Genomic DNA, 19398 nt, shown 5'->3' with positions numbered 1-19398 from the left:
TAGTCCTAATTTCTCAGATAGGTCTCTTATTGCATCAGCTAAATCTTAAAGGTGTGAATGATAGAAACCAAAATGTAATATGTCATTGGCCAGTTTGTGCAATGAAAACCATTTCTCACAAGGCTACTGTTCTTTTACAGAACATCATGTGGTGATTGAACTCATAAAGAGGAATGTATGCTGCATGAGGTTTCCATCAAATATGCAATATGCATTTGTACATGTAAAAAAAAAAAAAAAAAAGATGACTGTCATGAGACTCCTTGCCCTTCTCACTCCAACACAGAACCTGCTATATTTTCACACTGTAATTGCACTTTGAGGTGCAAACAGATTTTTTTTGGCTGTGCAACAAATGAAAGGAATTTGAATTATGCCAAGATCTGACAAGAAAAAAAATTGCACATCAAGATCTAGAGACACACTGGCACAAAATAGTGTCGGAAGCCAGCACTGTGATAAGCATGTGAGAGCAGCATAATCTCACAATCTCACACACTGTGATTGCCGAAAACAGTGCGGCTGCTGTCGAGCTTTGAATCACAAGGGTTTTGCTATTGGTTTGTTTTGATTGCCCAAGGCAGACTCTCAAATGGCCAACAAAAGCAGATGGTGCTTTCATGACAGTGATTTAGGATGTTTTTTTTTTTTTCTTCTTTAAACTATCTGACCAAGAGACAACACTGAGATCATGGCTGGAATGCAAGATGTATTGATCTAAATCTAGAAAACCAGCTTTGGAGAATTTGAAGAAGCAATTAAAGCAATAACAAAATAAGCAATTTTAATCAATTCAAAGAAATGATTTGAATGCGTACTATTCAGTGCACTCCATCCAGTTCCGTGCCAATAGCTTTACCAAGTGCTTTACAAGTTATTTTAAACAATCTATCTTGCAGTATGCACTTTGTAAAGTGTCAAAAGTTCTCTCTCTCTCTCTTTCTTTTTGCATTAATGGCACTAAATCAAAGATGCTGTCTTTCTGTTTCCTGCTCTTACAGGAGCCTCTTTCCACTCCCGCCATTTATGAAGAGACAATAGACGAAGTCAAGGTCTATTATATTCATTAACTCCACTGTTTTCTGTGCATCTTAGCTGTTTGTTTTTGCATGGCTTTATTCCTCATACTGTGTGAAAAATTCATATCACAAAAATGCTTCTACTCACCCCGAGTGATGAATCAGTCAAACCCATTGGCTATATCCATTTAATTTTCAATTCAGTTATTTTTGTTTGATTGAGACACAATATAGGATACATCATCAACGTTTTAAATGTCTCCTCCTAATCTGGTTCTGGATTCCATATCAGTAGGTTGTCCCAAAATGTAAGTTTTACATAACAACATAATTCATTTTTACAGAGAACCTGAAAGACTATAACGAACCAGATGAGACGGTTCTAAAATAAAATATATGGATATAAAGTTAAAATAAGAAGTACAAGTACTTATGACTGAGGCTAAACCAACAGTTAAGAGTCTAAAACTCTAGAACTAACCAAGAGACCAACCAAAACTGGGACCAACCGAGAGCTAGAGTCTAAAAACCTGGTACTAATGAAGAGCGTGGTCCTTAAACTAGGCAAATCCAAGTTAAAACCTTAAAGACTGGGACTAACCAAAAGGCAAGATCCAAAAATTAGGATTAGCCAAGAGTTAGAGCCTTAAAGACTGGGACTAAGTGTGTTCCTTAAAAACTAGGACTAGCCCAGCTTTAGAGACTTAAAGACTGGGTCTAACAAAGAGTTAGAACTTTAAAACAAGGACATCACAATTGCTTCCACCAGTCCTCAGTCTTTTGTTCATGTAACTCAATTAATCAGTTGCCAGTTGACTTGAATTTGAGATTTGAAGAAGAATGGCACAACATTTCCAAGTCTCTCATCCCTGAAGATCACTAAAGACTAAACATGAATCAGAGTCCTAAAGACAATGACTCACCAAGAGTAAGATACTTTGACTGAGTATGATTTTAAACCATAAATACATGAAGTAACCAAGATCTAATGCCATAAAGTCTGGGGGTAAGCAAGAGTTTTAACTCCAATTTGGGACTAAACAGTTATAGCCATAAATTCTCAGAGTAACCAAGACTTAAAACCAGTGAAGAACGGGATTAAGCAAGGATTATATCTTGAAATACTGGAACCAAGTAAGAGTTACAGCACTAAAGACTGGCACTAACCAAGAATTATAGCACTAAATACTGGGGCTCCCCAAGGGTTATAACCCTAAATACCAAGACTAGATAAAAGTTACAGACCTCATGACTGAGAGTAATCCCTAAATATTGGAACTAACTAAAAATTAGACAGTGACATAGTGTAAGTAACTCAATTTCATGATTATCAAATAAAGTGAATTCATAGTTAGGGCTAAAATAGGAGACATGACTTTCGAGAGGTAGCTCTTAGCATGCTATTGCTACAAGGCAGGATACTATCCTGCTATATTATTTACATTAAAGACTAATGCAATTAATATAGTTAAAGATTCACCTTAAAAGGAACAGCACTATCTAGATAGTTTACTATCTATTCTATCTATGACCTCTTGTCACTTCAGTAACTTTGCTTTCACACTTCTCCTCCCTTGTCAGTTGACTGACTAACCATAAAAGTTGCATGTTCAGATTATAGAGAAACAGCACCACCCGTTCCACCAGGTCCTGGTCTCTTATTTAACGTTGGTGGAGTAACATTGCCTTGCTGCTCCTGGTCTCTCTGTGTCCCACAGCGCCGGCCACTCTCCTCCAGTGAATATGAGTTCGATCGCAACACAGCAGCGACTCTGAGGGACTCACACCTGGGCATTGAGCGTAAGTGCTCCAGCATGACGGTCAGTTCCACCTCCAGCCTGGAGGCTGAGGCTGACTTCAGCGCATTCATGGAGCTTCATGGAGGAGTAGAGGAGTCTTCCAGGAGCATGGCCGAGCTCGGAGTGGCAGAGGACTTCAGCATTACCCATATCACAGGATTTCATGATGGGCTGCCCACGAAGGAGAGAGTACACGAAGAACGCATCCACCATGAAGTGGAACCTGTAAGGAACCATTTCCCCTGCTCTGATACCAGACACCAAGCCGTGGATCTACAGAACCCACAAATATGTGTTTCATCCTTTATTTTTGGACCTTCTTTTTTGTTGAATTTGGACATTGTCTTTCAGAGACCATCATTGTTTTTTTTAATTTATCATTTCAATTTTTGAGAATGTTCAGTTTCTTATGTGTTTGTGTTGTGCTTCACCTCATATTTTACCACTTTATGTTTAATTTCTTTCTTTTCTTTTTTTTTTTTTTTTGCTTATGTTTGGATTCTGATCAATCTCATATTGTTTCCTGGTTCATTGTTCATCCTGTTCCTTTTCATTTTCATCCATTTTCCTCCAGCAACTACACACCATTCAGCCTTAAATCCATACATAATACTGTTAGCCAACATTCTGCCACGTTAGCTACCATTCTACCATGTTAGCCACCATTCACAATTAAAATATTCATAAAACAATGCTAAATATGAAAAACAATGGGGGGGAAAAACCACAACAAGCATTGCCTCACTGTGATAAAATAATTCTAGAGCAGCTAGTCATTTTACTTTACATTACTAGTTGAAATTAATATAGCTAGTTAGGCAGCCGGGACAGGTATGTGCTTGCTAGTTAGCAAACATTCTAGCTAGCTGGTCAAAAAATTTTACTTGATACTTTAATAACATAACCACAGTGTAAAGCTACTGTTTGTAAAACAAGAAGGAAACTTATGCTAACGTTACTCGAATTTGAAAATGCTGCTAAATCACTGCATGACTGCAGCAAACAGCTAGCTAGCTTACATCAGGAAAAGTGTGTCATGCCACTCATTTGTGGTGCCACTTTTTCTAATTGAACATATATATTTTTTGTGTTGTGGTACTTTTGTACCATTCTGATGTGACTGCAGTCACATGAACATTACTCATCATTACTAAACAGTAATGAAAGCAAGTGCTTGTGTTAATAAAGTAATACATATGTAAATTTGTTTCCTTTCAGCCACCTGTGGCCAGGAAAGACCCGAATGCAGTCAATGTGGCGCATATGTTGAGAAAAGGAGAATCCAGGGTGGAACCTCAATCCAATGGTTCTGGGGTTCCTCACAACATTACAGACTTCCCAGATCAGGTAAGAGAAAATTACTCACTATCAAATCATGGCACATCAGTGGTCTGGAAAAATCTAGAGAAAGCTATGAAGCTGTGGGCAATATATATATATATATATATATATATATATATATATATATATATATATATATATATATATATATATATATATAAAATCATTTATATGCTTTTTAATTTTTTTTCTAAATATAGCACATCTTAGAAGGCTGTATATAATCGTAATAAACATCAAAATATTAGACTCAATAATATATTCTTTTCACCCAATTAACAACAACAAAAAAACAAGTTTTTCTCAGAGAAAAAAAAGTGACAAAATTATTGGCACCGCTGGGGAATAATGGATTTATTATTATTATTATGGAAAAATATGATGTTTGTTAGGGTGCACAGTGGTTAGCACGTTCGCCTCACACCTACAGGGTCGGGGGGTTCGATTCCCACCGTGGCCCTGTGTGTGCGGCGTGTGCATGTTCTCCCCGTGCTCCGGGGGTTTCCTCCGCGTACTCCGGTTTCCTCCAACAGTTCAAAGACATGCATGGTAGGCTGATTGGCGTGTCCAAAATGTCCGTAGTGTATGAATGTGTATGTAATTGTGCCTCATGCCCCATGCTCCCTGGGATAGGCTCCAGTTTCCCTGTGCTCCTGAAATATAAACAAATGGATAGAAAATGGATGGATGGATGGATGGATGATGTTTATTATTAAAGATATGAAAATTGGCTTTAATATTATTAATATGTAAAAATGAATGTAAAATAAATCATAAAAAAGTATCAAATTATATTGATTAAATACAAATGATCCATGAATATTTAAAATATAGTTTCAGTATCCAGAGACTCTATTGTTGATCAAATATTAAATATCACATATCAGATTGTGTTTGAAAACCATACAGTTGAATACCCAATCCAAAGTTTTTGGTGCTGATACTTTTAAAAGTGTTTTCGAGAAAAAATACTATGTTAAAATAATTTTTATATACTGTAACTGTAAGTTTAAGCTCATAATATTACCCATTTCCCTGTTTTCACAAATAGTGCTAATAATTCAGAATGTTCCTTCATTTTTGTGCTCTCGAGTTTAGAAATTTATTCTGCTGGATGACGGTGATAGAATTAGCAGTGTTAGACAATCAGAAAATCGACAGGAAATTAATGAGATAAAAGTAGGAAGACGATTCATTAATCTCCAAAGACTGTGTGTGTGTGAGTGTGTGTGAGTGTGTGTATAGATAGAAAGAGCACTGCCTGTCTGTGTACCCCCACAGGTGTCTTATTAAAATTTAATCACAGCATTCCGCCGTGCCATTCATCTCGCTCACCTGATGATCCAAGACGATTATTTTTAGAGCTTGTCTTTAAAGATGGCCTCTGGGAATTTTTCATGTGTCCTTAAAGAACATTGACGAGGCTATGTGAAAACAAATGTGTGCTGTCCTAATGAGGACAATGCGTGTGTACCAGCAGCCTGTGCAGGAGGTGGGTAGCGGTGATGTTAACTGTGAGGAGACCATAGTCTCCGACAATGATGTCATCCAGCCACAGGAGGGAGATCCGGTACGTTCTGTCTCTCTCCGACAGAGTCCTATGTAGTCTCCTCATCTTGCATGTGATGTGCAAAACAAAAAAAAAATGCTCGGCTCAGTACGTTCTCTGTCGTTGTTCTTACGTCTGCATTGGCTTTACTTTTATATGTTAAGTGTGCAGCTGGTTAACAAGACAGTGCATCTCTTTTGCATCAACAGTATTGCTTTCTTTCCTGGGAAACACCACAAATCTCATCTGTAACCACACACTGCCCTCTACTGGCAAATGTCCTGAATTGTCACTTGTTTTATGGCGATCCGATTCTGCCATCTGCTGTCTGGACACTGTCTGTTGCTTCCTTTACTGTCACTGCTTCCAAATAAAAATTCTAACCTAACCATGAGTCTCCATTCACACACACACACACACACACACACACACACACACACACACACACACACACACACACACACAATATCTCTGATTGTTTGTTGCAGATCCAGAAAGAGAGCAGACCAAAGGAAGCGAAAGAGAACGGGTCTCCCGTGAGTGCACATAAATATATACACAGACATACTGAGATATATGTTAACATTCAGTATTAGATTAAACAGGAAATGTTAGGTTTTAAGTGGCGTTCTGGGGTTGTGTTCCAGATTAAAACAGGCAGCATTGGAAAGGAATTTATCGCGTCTCCCATCAGCAATGAAAACGTCACTTCCACAACTACGACGCAAGTCACAAAGGTAAACATTTCTCATTTAAAGCAAACAAAAAAGCAGTAGCAATGTGAAGGTTTGTTCTGTTCCATCACGTATTGACTTATTTCTAGTGCCAGCAACATTAAAAAATATGAAATATCAAGAAATATCCATTTCTTTCAATAATGTATCATTTCGTTTTTATCTTGCATGTCAGTAAACTCAGAAGGTGACCAGGTTACTTAGATATTCTTTTTGACAAATGTGCAAAATACTAAGTCACTAATTTGTTCATTATTTTGCATCTTCATTTTGTATGATCGAAGTTAAACAAGGTCTAAATGTATAAACTTGTGACGTTCTCCATTTTCAGACGGTTAAAGGGGGATACTCGGAAACAAGGATTGAGAAAAGGATCATTATTACAGGAGACGACGCTGTGGACCAACATCAGGTGAAGCAACATTATGTGAAAGCTGAAAAAAAGAAAAAGAGTCAAAGATATGCGAAAGTTTTTGTATAATTTGTGTATTTCAGTTCATTACCTTATTTAAGTCCCAGTTTGTTATTATTGGCAAATGTGCTGTGGTGTAAGAGGAATAAAACATCTCGGGATGTGTATAAAATAATCAACTTCAGAATAGTAACGGTATCTCCGATCGATTTTTCAACAGCAGTATGCTCCCAAGTGTTTTTTTTTGTTTTGTTTTTCTTTACTCCGAAGCAGTGAGGTATTCATTTAGAGAGCGTGATGAACATTCGAATCGCAGCTTTAAGAAGGTCGACTCTTTTCCAGGCTCTCGCGATGGCAATACAAGAGGCCAAGCAGCAGCATCCCGACATGCTCGTGACTAAGGCTGTGGTGGTCAGAGAAACAAACACTTCCTCTGAGGAGAAACACAGGACATCCGAGGTGAGCCGAACTCTCCGAGTCGATTCACTGACTCGTTCTTCGATTCCTCACAGCATAACCACGAACCGAATGAACTCGTAACTGATTTTTACAAATTGTAGCGTGTTGCAGAGTCAAAAATGTGTTTTTTATTACCGTGTTCTTAATCCGCAACTGTTTTTATAGATGCATTAGTGCAAAGTCTTTGTATTTTTTGTGGGAAAAATGACATTTTTTCCCCCATCAAATGTATTTCATTTATTGTAATTTACTGTTTTCTTTTCAGTTCAAATCCTGTAATAACAAGTTCGAGAGTCAGCAGTTATCTTTATTAGCAAACTCAAGTGAATTTCTTTTATTGCGCCTCAATATATAGTTCCTAAAAAGCTCTCTCAAGCTTTTCTCTTTTTTGCTCGTCCATCCAAATCTCCAGAGCACGTCACATTTCTGCAGCACCTAAGCTCTGTGCTTTGGCTCATTTTCCATGTTGTGTTTCTTTTTATAAGCTCGCATCTACAAAAAAAAAACAAAAAGAAAACCACACTTAAAAAGCATGCATGTCTGATTCACTTCACTTCCGTGAGGTGAGTCGATTCAGAGTCGAATCACTTTCATAAATGGAATAGAGCCATGTGGCTTGGACATTCTTGGACCATGTTTTGGTGTGTACGTGAGTGTGATTGCTGGATTCTGAGGAGGAGAGCACACCAGCATTCTATTCAAACAGTCTAAACTCTGCATATGTGAGTAGCGCAATTAAAGTTACATTGGTTTAACTTATTATATGTCTGTGTGTGTGTGTGTGTGTGTAGTCCTGATCACAGGAGCATCACCTTCAACCCCACCTTCTACAGCCAGCTGCGAGAAGCAAACCGTTGCTACTTAGTGATAACACCGACGATCCCTGCATCCTGAGCACGCACGGTCTATGGCTCCTCCTTCTTCTCCTCCCTCAAACTCTGATGTCATAACCCCATCGACGCAGTGCACTTCCTCCGTATCAACCTGTCACTACTCTGTTCACTATTTTACCCATGAACTGTATAAACGTTGATAGCAATCTCCAGTTTAGCTTCTTAAACTGTGAATAGCAGAAACTCCGAAAACTCTGGGGGAAAAAAAAATCATCGGAAAGCAACCCAGCGTCCATACGGTTTGTGGCGTCAGCATCGACGTCATCCGTTTCATAAGTTTACATCCGGATCCTCGCTCTAAATTACCCGTAATCCTTCATGTTTACTGTGGAATACTTCTTTTCTGTGAAGACATTTTCGGTTCTTCCTTCATGCATGACTTTAGAGACAATTCGAGGTCGGACATGGTCTGGAGTCACGATTCTGCTCTTTCCGCTTGCTGTCACTTATACGATGCTCACCTGCTGTCTTTTTAGCGTTTTTTTAAAAAATATATATAATAGATGATCAAAAAGTGTTTGCTTGTTGATTACAACTGAGCGTATTTATCGATTATAAACATACATATGCATGATTAGCTGGTATGGATGGATAAAGAATCCGAGCTTTGATGTCCATCTAGCAGCATTTTCACTATCAGAGTCGTCTGATAATAATATTAATCACGGACATAACCTTCATAACATCCGCTCAGATTCCATGTCGATTAATAATATATACGCATAATGCATTGCAAAAAAAAAAAATAGAAGGGTTTTTTTTTTTTTATGTTTTGCTTTGTTTTGTTTTCATTGTATCTGCTTCTGGAGTACTTGGGCCCTGCGTTACTTCCAACATGTCCCTACTGTATCCTTACAACTCCTTTTGAATAATAATAATAATTATTATTATTATTATAAGAGCTATATAAACCATATATATGGGTTACAAGAGAATTTAGGAATCAAAGATTTTAATATAAATGTTGTATCTAAAAAAAATGTTAATGTGATGTTTTATTTTTATTTGATAAAATGTATGAGTGCGAGGAAAGAAATGTATTTATATGAATTGTGAATGTGAGCACTTGGGGTTTCTCACTGTATCAATGACGTCCATCATAATGTAGTCACATATAGACAAAGCCTGGGTTCATAATGGAGGATTAGATGCTCTAATACTTAAACTTAACATGTACTTTATTATACTGTCAATTGGAATAATTATTAGACACGACGTATGAAGATGGTTTCACGTCCACAATCCGTCAAAAGTTTGCTGACATCTTGCTTTTTTTTTTCTTCCAGAGTTTATTACGTAATGATTGATTATCACTGACTCCAAATATGTCTCAAAGCTGAATATGAGATATATTGGGATAAAGAGGGCAATGCAAATCTGGCTCACACTTACCACTTCCTGAGAAACTCTCAAGTTACTTGGGGTGCGTTTCAATCAGTTCCTTAGTTCTGGAGTCAGGGAGTACTGATCAGGGAGGTGGCCATTTTAAGGGCTTCCTAAAAACAAACCCCACAATGTTCCGCAAAAACCAGGAAGCATTGATGCTCACTATGTTCCCTTACTGGAAATGACGTCATGTTTTCTGAAGCCTCTCAGCTCGATAAAAAACAACTGTCAGCCAACTTTGTTTACAAATGTAAATAGTTTGTGACCGTTGTTGTAGCTCTCAAACTATTACTTAAGTTAGCCATTTTTTAAAAACTTTATTTGACGTTCTATATACGGTTTGTTTGAGTCTAGCAACTTTTAAGTGTTTAATACATATGAGAGCCACTGTTCTTTCCCTTTAATTCATCACCTATCTGTATACAACTAAATTAAAACAGAACAATATGGCTCCAAAGTTGTTTCCCCCCCCCAAAATTCTCAAATTTGAGGTAAATTTTTATACCATACATTCTCAACATGTCCTAAAGCATAATTCTATTCTTAACTCGGTTTTGATTTTCTCTTCAAATTAAACCTGATTTATTAAGTTAATCAATTAGACCTCAGACCTAGATTTTCACTCTCATCAATAAATACCTCTCATACTAATTTTACTACACTCTACTACCGAAAAAAAGGTTCCCCCAGTTTTCTGTGGATTGTTAAGTGTTCTTCACTTCCTAAGGAGTTCCAAGAACCAAACTATACTTTTACACTTTGTATCTTCTATAACTTGATTGTGTATCCTTTGCGTGTGAAAGTGAACGTTGTGTTCCTTTAATTAGCTTTTAGAGGAAAGCTTTAAGAGTATATCAGTGGTCCTTGAAGTACCTAAAAGGATTGTTTTTTATTAAAGTTCTACTATATTCATGTTACTAGCTGCAAGATACATATTCAAGGTACAAATGATGCACCCGTCATGGTACCATACCCGGGATAAGAAAAAGTAGAAATTAGTACCTTTATTTCTGACAGTGTGTCATGTTTTACATAGAATCGTTAAGCGATTCCCAAAAGGGACAAAGTGAAAAACCCTTTAGTTCTTCATTGAGCCCTTTTCCCACAAATAATTCAACACTATTTTGACGTACTTGGTCTCCCCAAAGTTTTGATGACAACATATAGTCTGACCAAAATGATCATGTCTCTCTGCATCACCTATAACTACAGATAAAAAAAACCCTCCTAAAATCGTTCCCTAGAAACGTCACGTAAAAACCGCAACACTCAAAATCTTGCATTTAAAAGCTTCATGCTTCCGCCTCCGTCTTTAGCCACGGCTTTGTCTGTTTCTCCCACAGTCTTCTCTGGGATGGGATGTGTGTCAGATCTGCTGTTTGAGGTTTTTTTGTTAAATTGTTTTTATTATTTTTTAACATTTTTTTTTTATATAGTTTATAAGTTCAAAGTCTGTCATCACTGGAGTTCCTGAATAATGTTTAAAGACTATATGAAATGTTACCAGGCTTCCACAGAGTTGTGTTTAATACACATTTTTTAAAATTATGTTTGGTTTTTATTATGTTAGCTGGTCGCTTGTGCTTGTGTTGAAGGGAATGATGGTCTGGTCGCATTTAAAAAAAAAAAATCAACAAAGAAATGTATGAATTCTGTCACTTTACTCAAAAGTAAATTTAAAACCTGCGGTCTGGTTCTGATATATAAATGCAATTGAGGTGTAATATAATGTACTGTACATCTAGTCTGTGGAGTGTCTTTCATATCGGGTGCCTTACTGTCAGAGTCACTGCCACTTGAGGCAAAAGATTAAAGTTTTTTCAGTTTTTCATCAGCAGAAATAATGGCTATATAGATATATAATCGAATATAGACGCACGGGAGTAAGGTGAAGTGCCTTGTATATACTTGCACATAGAGATTCTGCACGTTAGTTTTTTTCCGCGCAGGCCGTAATGTGGGAAGTGCAATGCAGTTCTAACTTCGGCATTTATAAAACTGCATAAAGGTTGTAAAGCAATGCTGGTGTATTTTTTAATTATTATTATGAACGGTTTAAGTTAAATCTCATGAAGAAACGTTTAAGTTTTTAAAAAGTGCTTGACTGTTTTTGCAGATGAGCAGATGAAAAACCTTAATTTTCAAAGATTTCACAAAAAAAAGTGTTCTTCAAAAGTTATTAATTAGGTTAAAATTAAAATCGTCACTAAAACAGAAACCCTCTGTTCAAGGGTTCTACATTGAACCTTCAGGGTTCCCCTGAGGTACATACATACAGTACATCAGAATCTTAAGGACACTATTTAAAGAAAATACACTGTTTGAGGGGATTGTAACTGTAAATGGTTCATTCCTATCTTACAAGTAAGTTTCATCTAGAACCATAAAGTATTCTTTGGCTTGTCTGTCTGGGGAAAGCCTTAAAGTCTTTATGTAGAACTGTAAAACAGCCGGTTTCCCCTAACAGAAAGGGTTCTGGCCCTCCTTAGGATGCTCTGAACCATTAGGATGCAAAGAACTTTAGAAGACATTAGAACTGTTAAAGTGTGTAGCACATTCATGAAGCTTCTGTGAAGTTCTCCGTCATCATATTTGAGACCTTTTTGGGGTTTACAACTCCACCTTTAAGAAGTGAAGAACCTTTAATTGTCCAAAAGAACCTTTTTAATGAGTGTATGAACTGTATTGACTTCACTCGCAATCCGGTTGATTTGAATTTAAATATATATATATATAAATATACATAGGTTCTCTAAGGGTTCTTTAGATAGTTAAGGATTCTTTGGTTTTCCAAATAGGATTTAATTTCATTTAAATCCTTTCTAAAAGAGAAATCCTCTTTTTTTAGGATTCTACATACAGTAGAACCGTCAGAGGTTCCCTGTGAGGTATGGAACCTTAAGGATGCTTTTTTTTTTTCAAATGCACTTTGAGATGCTTATAACTGTAAATTTTTAATTCTGATCTTATAAGATATTAGTTTGTCTTTGCTAGCACACTTCGGGGAAAAAAAAGGTTTAATCTGGAACCATAAAGTTATTATTATTATTTTTTTTTATTTGTCCCTCTTGTAAAAGCCTTAAAGGTTTTACGTAGAAAGTCAGAAGTCTCTTTAGGACTTATGCATCTCTGAACTATAAAATATCCAAAGAACCCTCGAAGAACCTTTGTTTTCAAGAGTGTAACACAGTCATGAAGCTTTGAAATGTCTTCTGTGGAGTTTCCCTCTATCAGTTTACCTTTTAAAAGTTATTACTTTGTGTTTATTAGTACATTTTAATCTAAACCTAAGTTTAATCTAGAACCCTACGCTGTCAGCATCCCTTTAGGGCCATAAACTATACAAAGAACCCTTGAGGAACCATTTAGTACATTTATGAAGTGTCTACTGTAACCTGTCATCTTGACTTTATATTTAGAACAAATTTAAAAAAAGAGACATAAATACCACATACCACATACAACCTTTTATATCACCTCACAAATCCATCAGCATTGCTTTCCGAATGAGTCATACAGTGCTTATAAATGTGTTACGAAGCCCTTCGTACCCTTCAAATGAAGTATTAGCGATGTTATCATATCTAGAATATAGTCAGGCGGGCCTGTGTGAATATACAGCATAGAAATAACAATAAGAATTAAGCTTACGCTCCAAAGGAATCATTTCCTAATTCAGTACGTAATGATCTGTGCATGTCATGAAGCATCAGCCTTCCTGAGACTCCCATCCTTCTCCTTCACGTTCTCCCTGTGCTTGATGGTGTGTTTCTGCTGTATGTGCATCCAGTCAATAAATTTCTAAATCCAGTTCGATATTTATTTCCATTCACTTCTAGTCAATTCAGTTTCAGACCAGAGTCACTTAAATTACTGGACAGATTTGATATGGTCTAAAATGGCTCAGTGGTGGATCAATGGCGGGGCAGATGAGTTTGATCTGTTCAGCAAATGTTAATCTTCATGAATTCTTCATTCACAACTCCATACCTTTTTGCGCAGATAAGTTTGTAGAAGTTCCATTGATTTGGTCGCCTTTCTAGATGTTGCACAATCCTTCATAAAGCTTCCACAACATTATTATTTCACCTAATGGTCAAATTGGAAACCAGGCTCTAACCCATTGAGAACGGATCATGCTGCCCCGTGCTCAGGAGAAGAGCAGCAGACAGGACGTGATGGTTAATGACAGGGTTGCCAGAGTTGAGGTTTTTAACACCAGCTTGGGCTAGTTTAAAATAATTCTCTCTGGTTGTTTCATATAAAATAATTGGAATACAATCCAATACATCGAATACAGTGTGTCTATGATGTACAGAATCATTTCTATTGTAAGATCTATTGCAAAGATTGGTAGTAGGGAAAATGTATTATGGAGTGGATAATGCAAGTATGTTAGAAATGCAAAGGCTGAGAAAAAAGAAAAATATGTATCTCTTTTCCAGTGCCTGGATTTTTTTGGGATGTCTTTTGTGTGGATTTTGAGATGTAACTGGAAATTTAGCTGAAGCCTGACAAACACTGAAACCAAGGTACATCTAAAACCAGTCAAAACCAGCTGCTAGACTGTGTCCTGGATGACTGTAATGTATGCTCCCTATAACCAGGTTATTCTAAAATTTCTCCAGATAGTAGCCTATAGAATAAATCAAGTGTGATAGCCTCTCGACTTCATTTTGTTTGAGGCTACGTTGTTATTAATATCCTGCCCCACCAAAATCTATGATCATGAGCAGCTGCTGCTCAGTATGTAACCTCAAAGGCACCCAGGGTCAGGTTTTGGACAGACATAGACACAGACACAGGCTGCAAATCCCTTTTTAATTTCGACCAATCCTTAATCTGTGTCCAAAAAACAACAACCCTGTCCTTGGCATGCCATGGTTGAGGTGAATTGTTATCACGCCACTAGATGGTAGCACTAAGCTTCCGGAAACCATCCATGGGCAGTGAAATCATTCCCAAGTCAGTCAGCACCAATCTCTAGATCTAACCATGCAACCAGATTCAATTCAAGAAAATATCAATCCAGAGATTCAGAGTCACTGCAGCCTGCCAGTTCACCATTCTGTCCTCTTTAGCCCGAGGGACATACATGAGCCGAGCATGAACCTAACAGATTGCTGCAAATCAGAATCTATTCAGCGTTAATTGAGAATCTCTATTTTGGGCGCTCAGTTAAGCCTTGGAAACATGGAGGAAAATGTCTCCACAGAGATTGTGTCAGTGCTTAGCTTCCTTATTTTTATTGTGGTGACCCTTCCTGTGGGGAAATTTTGACATTGTCTACTTCATGCACTATATTTCAGAGCTGATTTTTTTTTTTTTTTTTTTTTGCATATATGTCAATGACAAGTAACGTTAGCAAGCAGTTTGTAGGAAAATAATTGACACGAACAGCATTTTATGATCAAGATTTTTTAAAAAGTAAATAGCAACAACTCTAGTTTAAAAAAAAACTCTGTTTATAGTTTTGATGTGAAACAGTTCCTGTGATCACTTATGTTATACAGTTACAGAATTTCCTCATAACCGGGAAATGTCAGAATATCCTGAAGACTTCTCTGTAGTGGGAAACATACTGACTGTAACTGGAAACTCCTTCCATAAATGTTAAATAAAAGGCTCCTCGCAGAAAATTTTAGCATATCATCATGTTTTTTTCTCTTTTTTTTATTAAAAAAAAAAAAAAAATTCCTTTTAACTTTAGGTTATTCTGGCACATCTGCCATTAAATCCCTGTAAATCGCTACTGAATCAGACAAACAAAAGATATTTATTTTTGATATTCCATCAAAGATATATTCAAAAGCACCCCTTATCTCCACAAACAACACTGTAAAAACATCACCTTTCCAGAAAATTTCCTGAATGTTACTTTTCTAACATAAACCTCACCTTTTTAGAACTTACACATACACAAGGACCTTCCTGAAAACTCTGAAGATGTTCTCCAGTAACTCTGTGCAACTGCTAGATCAACACCTAGCCACTTTCTCATAATGATGATAATAATAATAATAATAATAATAATAATAATAATAATAATAATAATAATATCAGGAAGAAGAAAAGTCAATCTGAGTGTGTTCTCTCTCCGTACAATTTTTTTTTCTCCCACTTTTCAAAGACAACCTTAGGTTCACCTTGTCCTACTTCGTCAGATCCTGCACCTAGAGCTCAGTAACTATTTCTTTTCTGTTTTACATATGGATCTACAAGCATGGAAGGAAGGAGAAACTTCTGGGATGTATATGTGGCCAATCAGATTTAATGGAAAACGAGGAGGTTAGGGGTCGGGTCTGGATAAATATAGAAGCGGTGTCGCTTTGTTACAAATCGATGCCAATCAGCCGTGTAAGCTGTGGCTGTTGACCACATCTGTTGCCTGGCACCCGTGTTCTGTAGGGGTTTATACGCTATTCATTAGCACTCTCTAGCCAATACTCCAGCTCCTGTTTCCCTGAAGAAAGTGGGTGACGTGTGTAGGTGTAGCGACGTGGACGTTCACCCCCACGCATGAACTCCAGAAGAAATCGAGGCAGTCGCTTCGATTTGGTGTGTGTGGAATTGATTAGTCTCACATAGCTGTCATGGATCTGGGAAAATTGTCATGGCATTTGACCTCGAGGGAAGCGACGACTTATTCCTGATTGGAATTTTGCACAGCAGCATGGGTAAAGTGTTTGTCAAGAGGGATTTCACAGAGAAGAAAGGAAAAGATAAAGACAATTAAAATGGCTGCTTCAAATAGATTCTTAGACTTCAAATAGATTCTTTAACCCTTTCGTACATACTGTAGCATGCACATAGCATCAAATTAAGGTTGACTGTGGTTGTGTGTACTGAACCATACTGAGAGGTTTTGAGTTCATTTAAGTTGATTAGAGCTCTTCTCAGGTCGAAATTTCTGTATTATAAATTCTTTATTCGAATGTTTTGAGATACTAGAGCTTTCTGTGAGCCGTAAGCCCTATATATATATATATATATATATATATATATATATATATATATATATATATATATATATATATATGAAACTTCCACTTTCAAAAATGCATGTGTGTATGAATGTATGAAAACCATTTTCAAAAATGTATGTGTAGCCTTTGTCTAGATCAATGTGCAAGACTAATATTTACTGAAGTAAGAACTAAAATGTTTCACTGTGCTTCAAAATAAGTTTTGATCATTTTTCAATATAAAATTTAACACAATTTGAACAAAATACAATTTTTAGGATTTTTATAGGATATAAAAAAGTTTTTCAGAAGCTATTTTTAAGGAAGGTACGTGTTTGTTTCCATGTAGTTGTGTTTTATAGGTTTCTAAAGGAACTCGAGATGTATATGATAACAACACATAAGTTGTCATAAAATCTGAAACAAGCTTTTCAGTAATATATGACATGTCATGATTGAAAAGTGGGCGGAGCTTCTAGCCTCCATTAATGTTTCTAAGTTTTAGATAACGTGGTGTACATATACAGTACAACTGATCTTTTTCTGTTGAGTTTTGACATTTCTTATTGCTATATTTTAAGAGCTATGTTAGAGATGCAATTGATCCAAAAAATCTGAAATATTAAAATATTGTTTCTACCTGTAGTGCTTTGCCTATGTTAGAGGGGCACTATCGTCAGAGAGAAAATTCTCACTGTATGAGCAGTACAGAAATCATGAGTGTGATGAATGGAGCTTCTAGGGTGCCATATTTTTTGTAGCAACCAAGGGCCACGTTTGAGCAGGCACATAATTATGGCCAATGCCTTATACATATAAATCTTTTGTATCAGTTTTATGATGCTGCACATGAGTAATAGCAGAGACGGGATCATGACGGCAAAAGGAAACGAAGATTTAATTATCTGTAATCAACCTTGGGCCACCTTGTTTCTCAGTTTTCCATCTCTCTCTGCTTCTGTTTCATTCATCTACAGGCAGAAATTACTCCACAGAGATGTATATATATTTTTTTTCAAGTTCATGTTATAGCTTTATTTTGACTCGCACACACTTTTCTGAACATGTAAAAATGAATGTGTAATGGCTTTAGCCTGGAATGTCATAAAATATCCTGCTGTTTGCAGTTCCAGTAGAACAGAAGGACAATGGATGCAGGACGACAAGGACGACGTTGACCTTGTAGGTTGATAAATAGTGCCACGTTTTAGAAATCAATGATAATCATGCCATAGTGACAGGTACCATATTGCAGCATGGAGAAATAGACTATAGACTTGTAGTACCTTGTAATACTGTATGGCACCCTGTTTCATGGGTTACTGCAATATAATGGCATTAAAATGATATACAGTATTTGGTTGGATAATAAGTATAACTTAAAAAAAATTATTATTTAAAAAAAATGATCATGCTAGCCACGCTGTAAATACACATTAAAAGGAATCTTTATTTTCTACCTCAAAGATGTTTCCAGATAACGTCAAAATTTGCTGTGGAGTTTTAAGTGCTTTGTGGAATCAATAAAAATGGTTAAACATCCATCAAATGGTAAAAAAATAAAAGTTCTTATATTACTTATATTGCCCAGTTTGTGTCACTTATTCCATATTCATTTCTTGTTTATAGAACTGTTGTGTAAAAGCAATATCGGACTCACAAAGGCGTGGTTATACTGAATCACAGCCATGCCGATATCCAGTATAACTGCACTCTTGTTTGTGCGATATTGCTTAAACAATCAAGATTCAGTACCTCTGGTTCTATGACACTGTGTACAGATAGTCGTTTTAAGTTCACATGTTACAGTAGGTTTTCAGAACACTAGAGTTCAAGGAACTTTTCATTTTTAGCAAAATGTTAAAATGCTTAGGAAAAGCTTGATTTAAAATAAATATATAAATAAATCTCTATGCAAAAACAAGCAAACAAACTAACAAACAAAAAACAGAAACATGAAGCAGGTAGCTAGCTAGCCAGGTGAACACTCTTAAAAAAGAAGGACTAAGATATAACCTTTATATATATATATATATATATATATATATATATATATATATATATATATATATATATATATATATATATAGAGAGAGAGAGAGAGAGAGAGAGAGAGAGAGAGAGAGGTTTTAGATGTAACCTTTTGTAAGACTTTTTCTAAAAATGTTGTAAGAACTCCATTTCATTTTTAAGTAACTAAGTAAGTAAGTAGTAAAGCTTTATTTATGCACTTTTTTAAACAATGTTTACAGAAGACTTATACATACATGCATATGACAGTAGATACAAGGAAATAAATCAGACATAAAAGACAAATAAAATCAAGTATGGAAATGGAATGGTTTGAAGAAAGGCCCCAGTGAACAAATGCGCTTTGAGTTGGAAAGGTATCGAAATGAAGGATGGTAAAGATTTCCTCGCTTTGAGCCCCGTCTACTGCTCTTACAATCGATTTTGCTCTGATCGTGTGGATTTCGAGCCCGCGATCACATCACATTTCTGGCAAACCTCAAGCAAGCTCTGACCCTGTAGCTCTTTCAGTCAGTATTCAGTAACTCTTGTCAAAAAAAAACAACAAAAAAAAACAAACCTAAACATTGCCACCTTTTCATTGGACTTTTTCAGATATCGCTCTGTTTGAGCTGCTGCCACAGCAATTGATTATTGACCTGAACTCGAAGGCTAATCAATACAGCGAAATGTCAGGTGGCTAATGTCAGGGGACTACAATTCAGCTGCTGCAATGTGTAGCTAAAATGGTCAATAAATAATGGTCTTCCTGCTTTGATGGACAAGTCGAAGGACATTTTCTGTTTTCTTTTATTTAGACTGAGCGCTGCT

At 36.5% G+C, this 19398-nt stretch overlaps 1 protein-coding gene across 6 annotated transcripts in view; it reads left to right on the top strand.

Annotated features, from left to right (window-relative positions):
• The window catches only part of LOC108254997 (band 4.1-like protein 1), a 101631-nt gene extending 88229 nt beyond the window's left edge, over positions 1–13402 (top strand). For 2 of the 6 annotated variants that reach the window (XM_053673950.1, XM_017450553.3), the window contains exons 16-24: positions 1002–1052; positions 2738–3043; positions 4037–4165; positions 5637–5729; positions 6197–6244; positions 6356–6445; positions 6774–6854; positions 7197–7313; positions 8105–13402. In XM_053673950.1, coding sequence (XP_053529925.1) covers positions 1002–1052; positions 2738–3043; positions 4037–4165; positions 5637–5729; positions 6197–6244; positions 6356–6445; positions 6774–6854; positions 7197–7313; positions 8105–8110 — 921 coding nt within the window. In that variant the 3' untranslated portion in view covers positions 8111–13402. The remainder of the gene's footprint in view (positions 1–1001; positions 1053–2737; positions 3044–4036; positions 4166–5636; positions 5730–6196; positions 6245–6355; positions 6446–6773; positions 6855–7196; positions 7314–8104) is intronic. The other 4 variants (XM_053673949.1, XM_053673953.1, XM_053673951.1 and 1 more) reach the window with 4 other exon arrangements.
• Positions 13403–19398: the final 5996 nt, after the last annotated feature.

The sequence above is a fragment of the Ictalurus punctatus genome, chromosome 21 (genome assembly GCF_001660625.3).
Source record: "Ictalurus punctatus breed USDA103 chromosome 21, Coco_2.0, whole genome shotgun sequence".
Taxonomy (NCBI): domain Eukaryota; kingdom Metazoa; phylum Chordata; class Actinopteri; order Siluriformes; family Ictaluridae; genus Ictalurus; species Ictalurus punctatus.
This window is presented reverse-complemented; position numbering and strand designations above follow the sequence as displayed.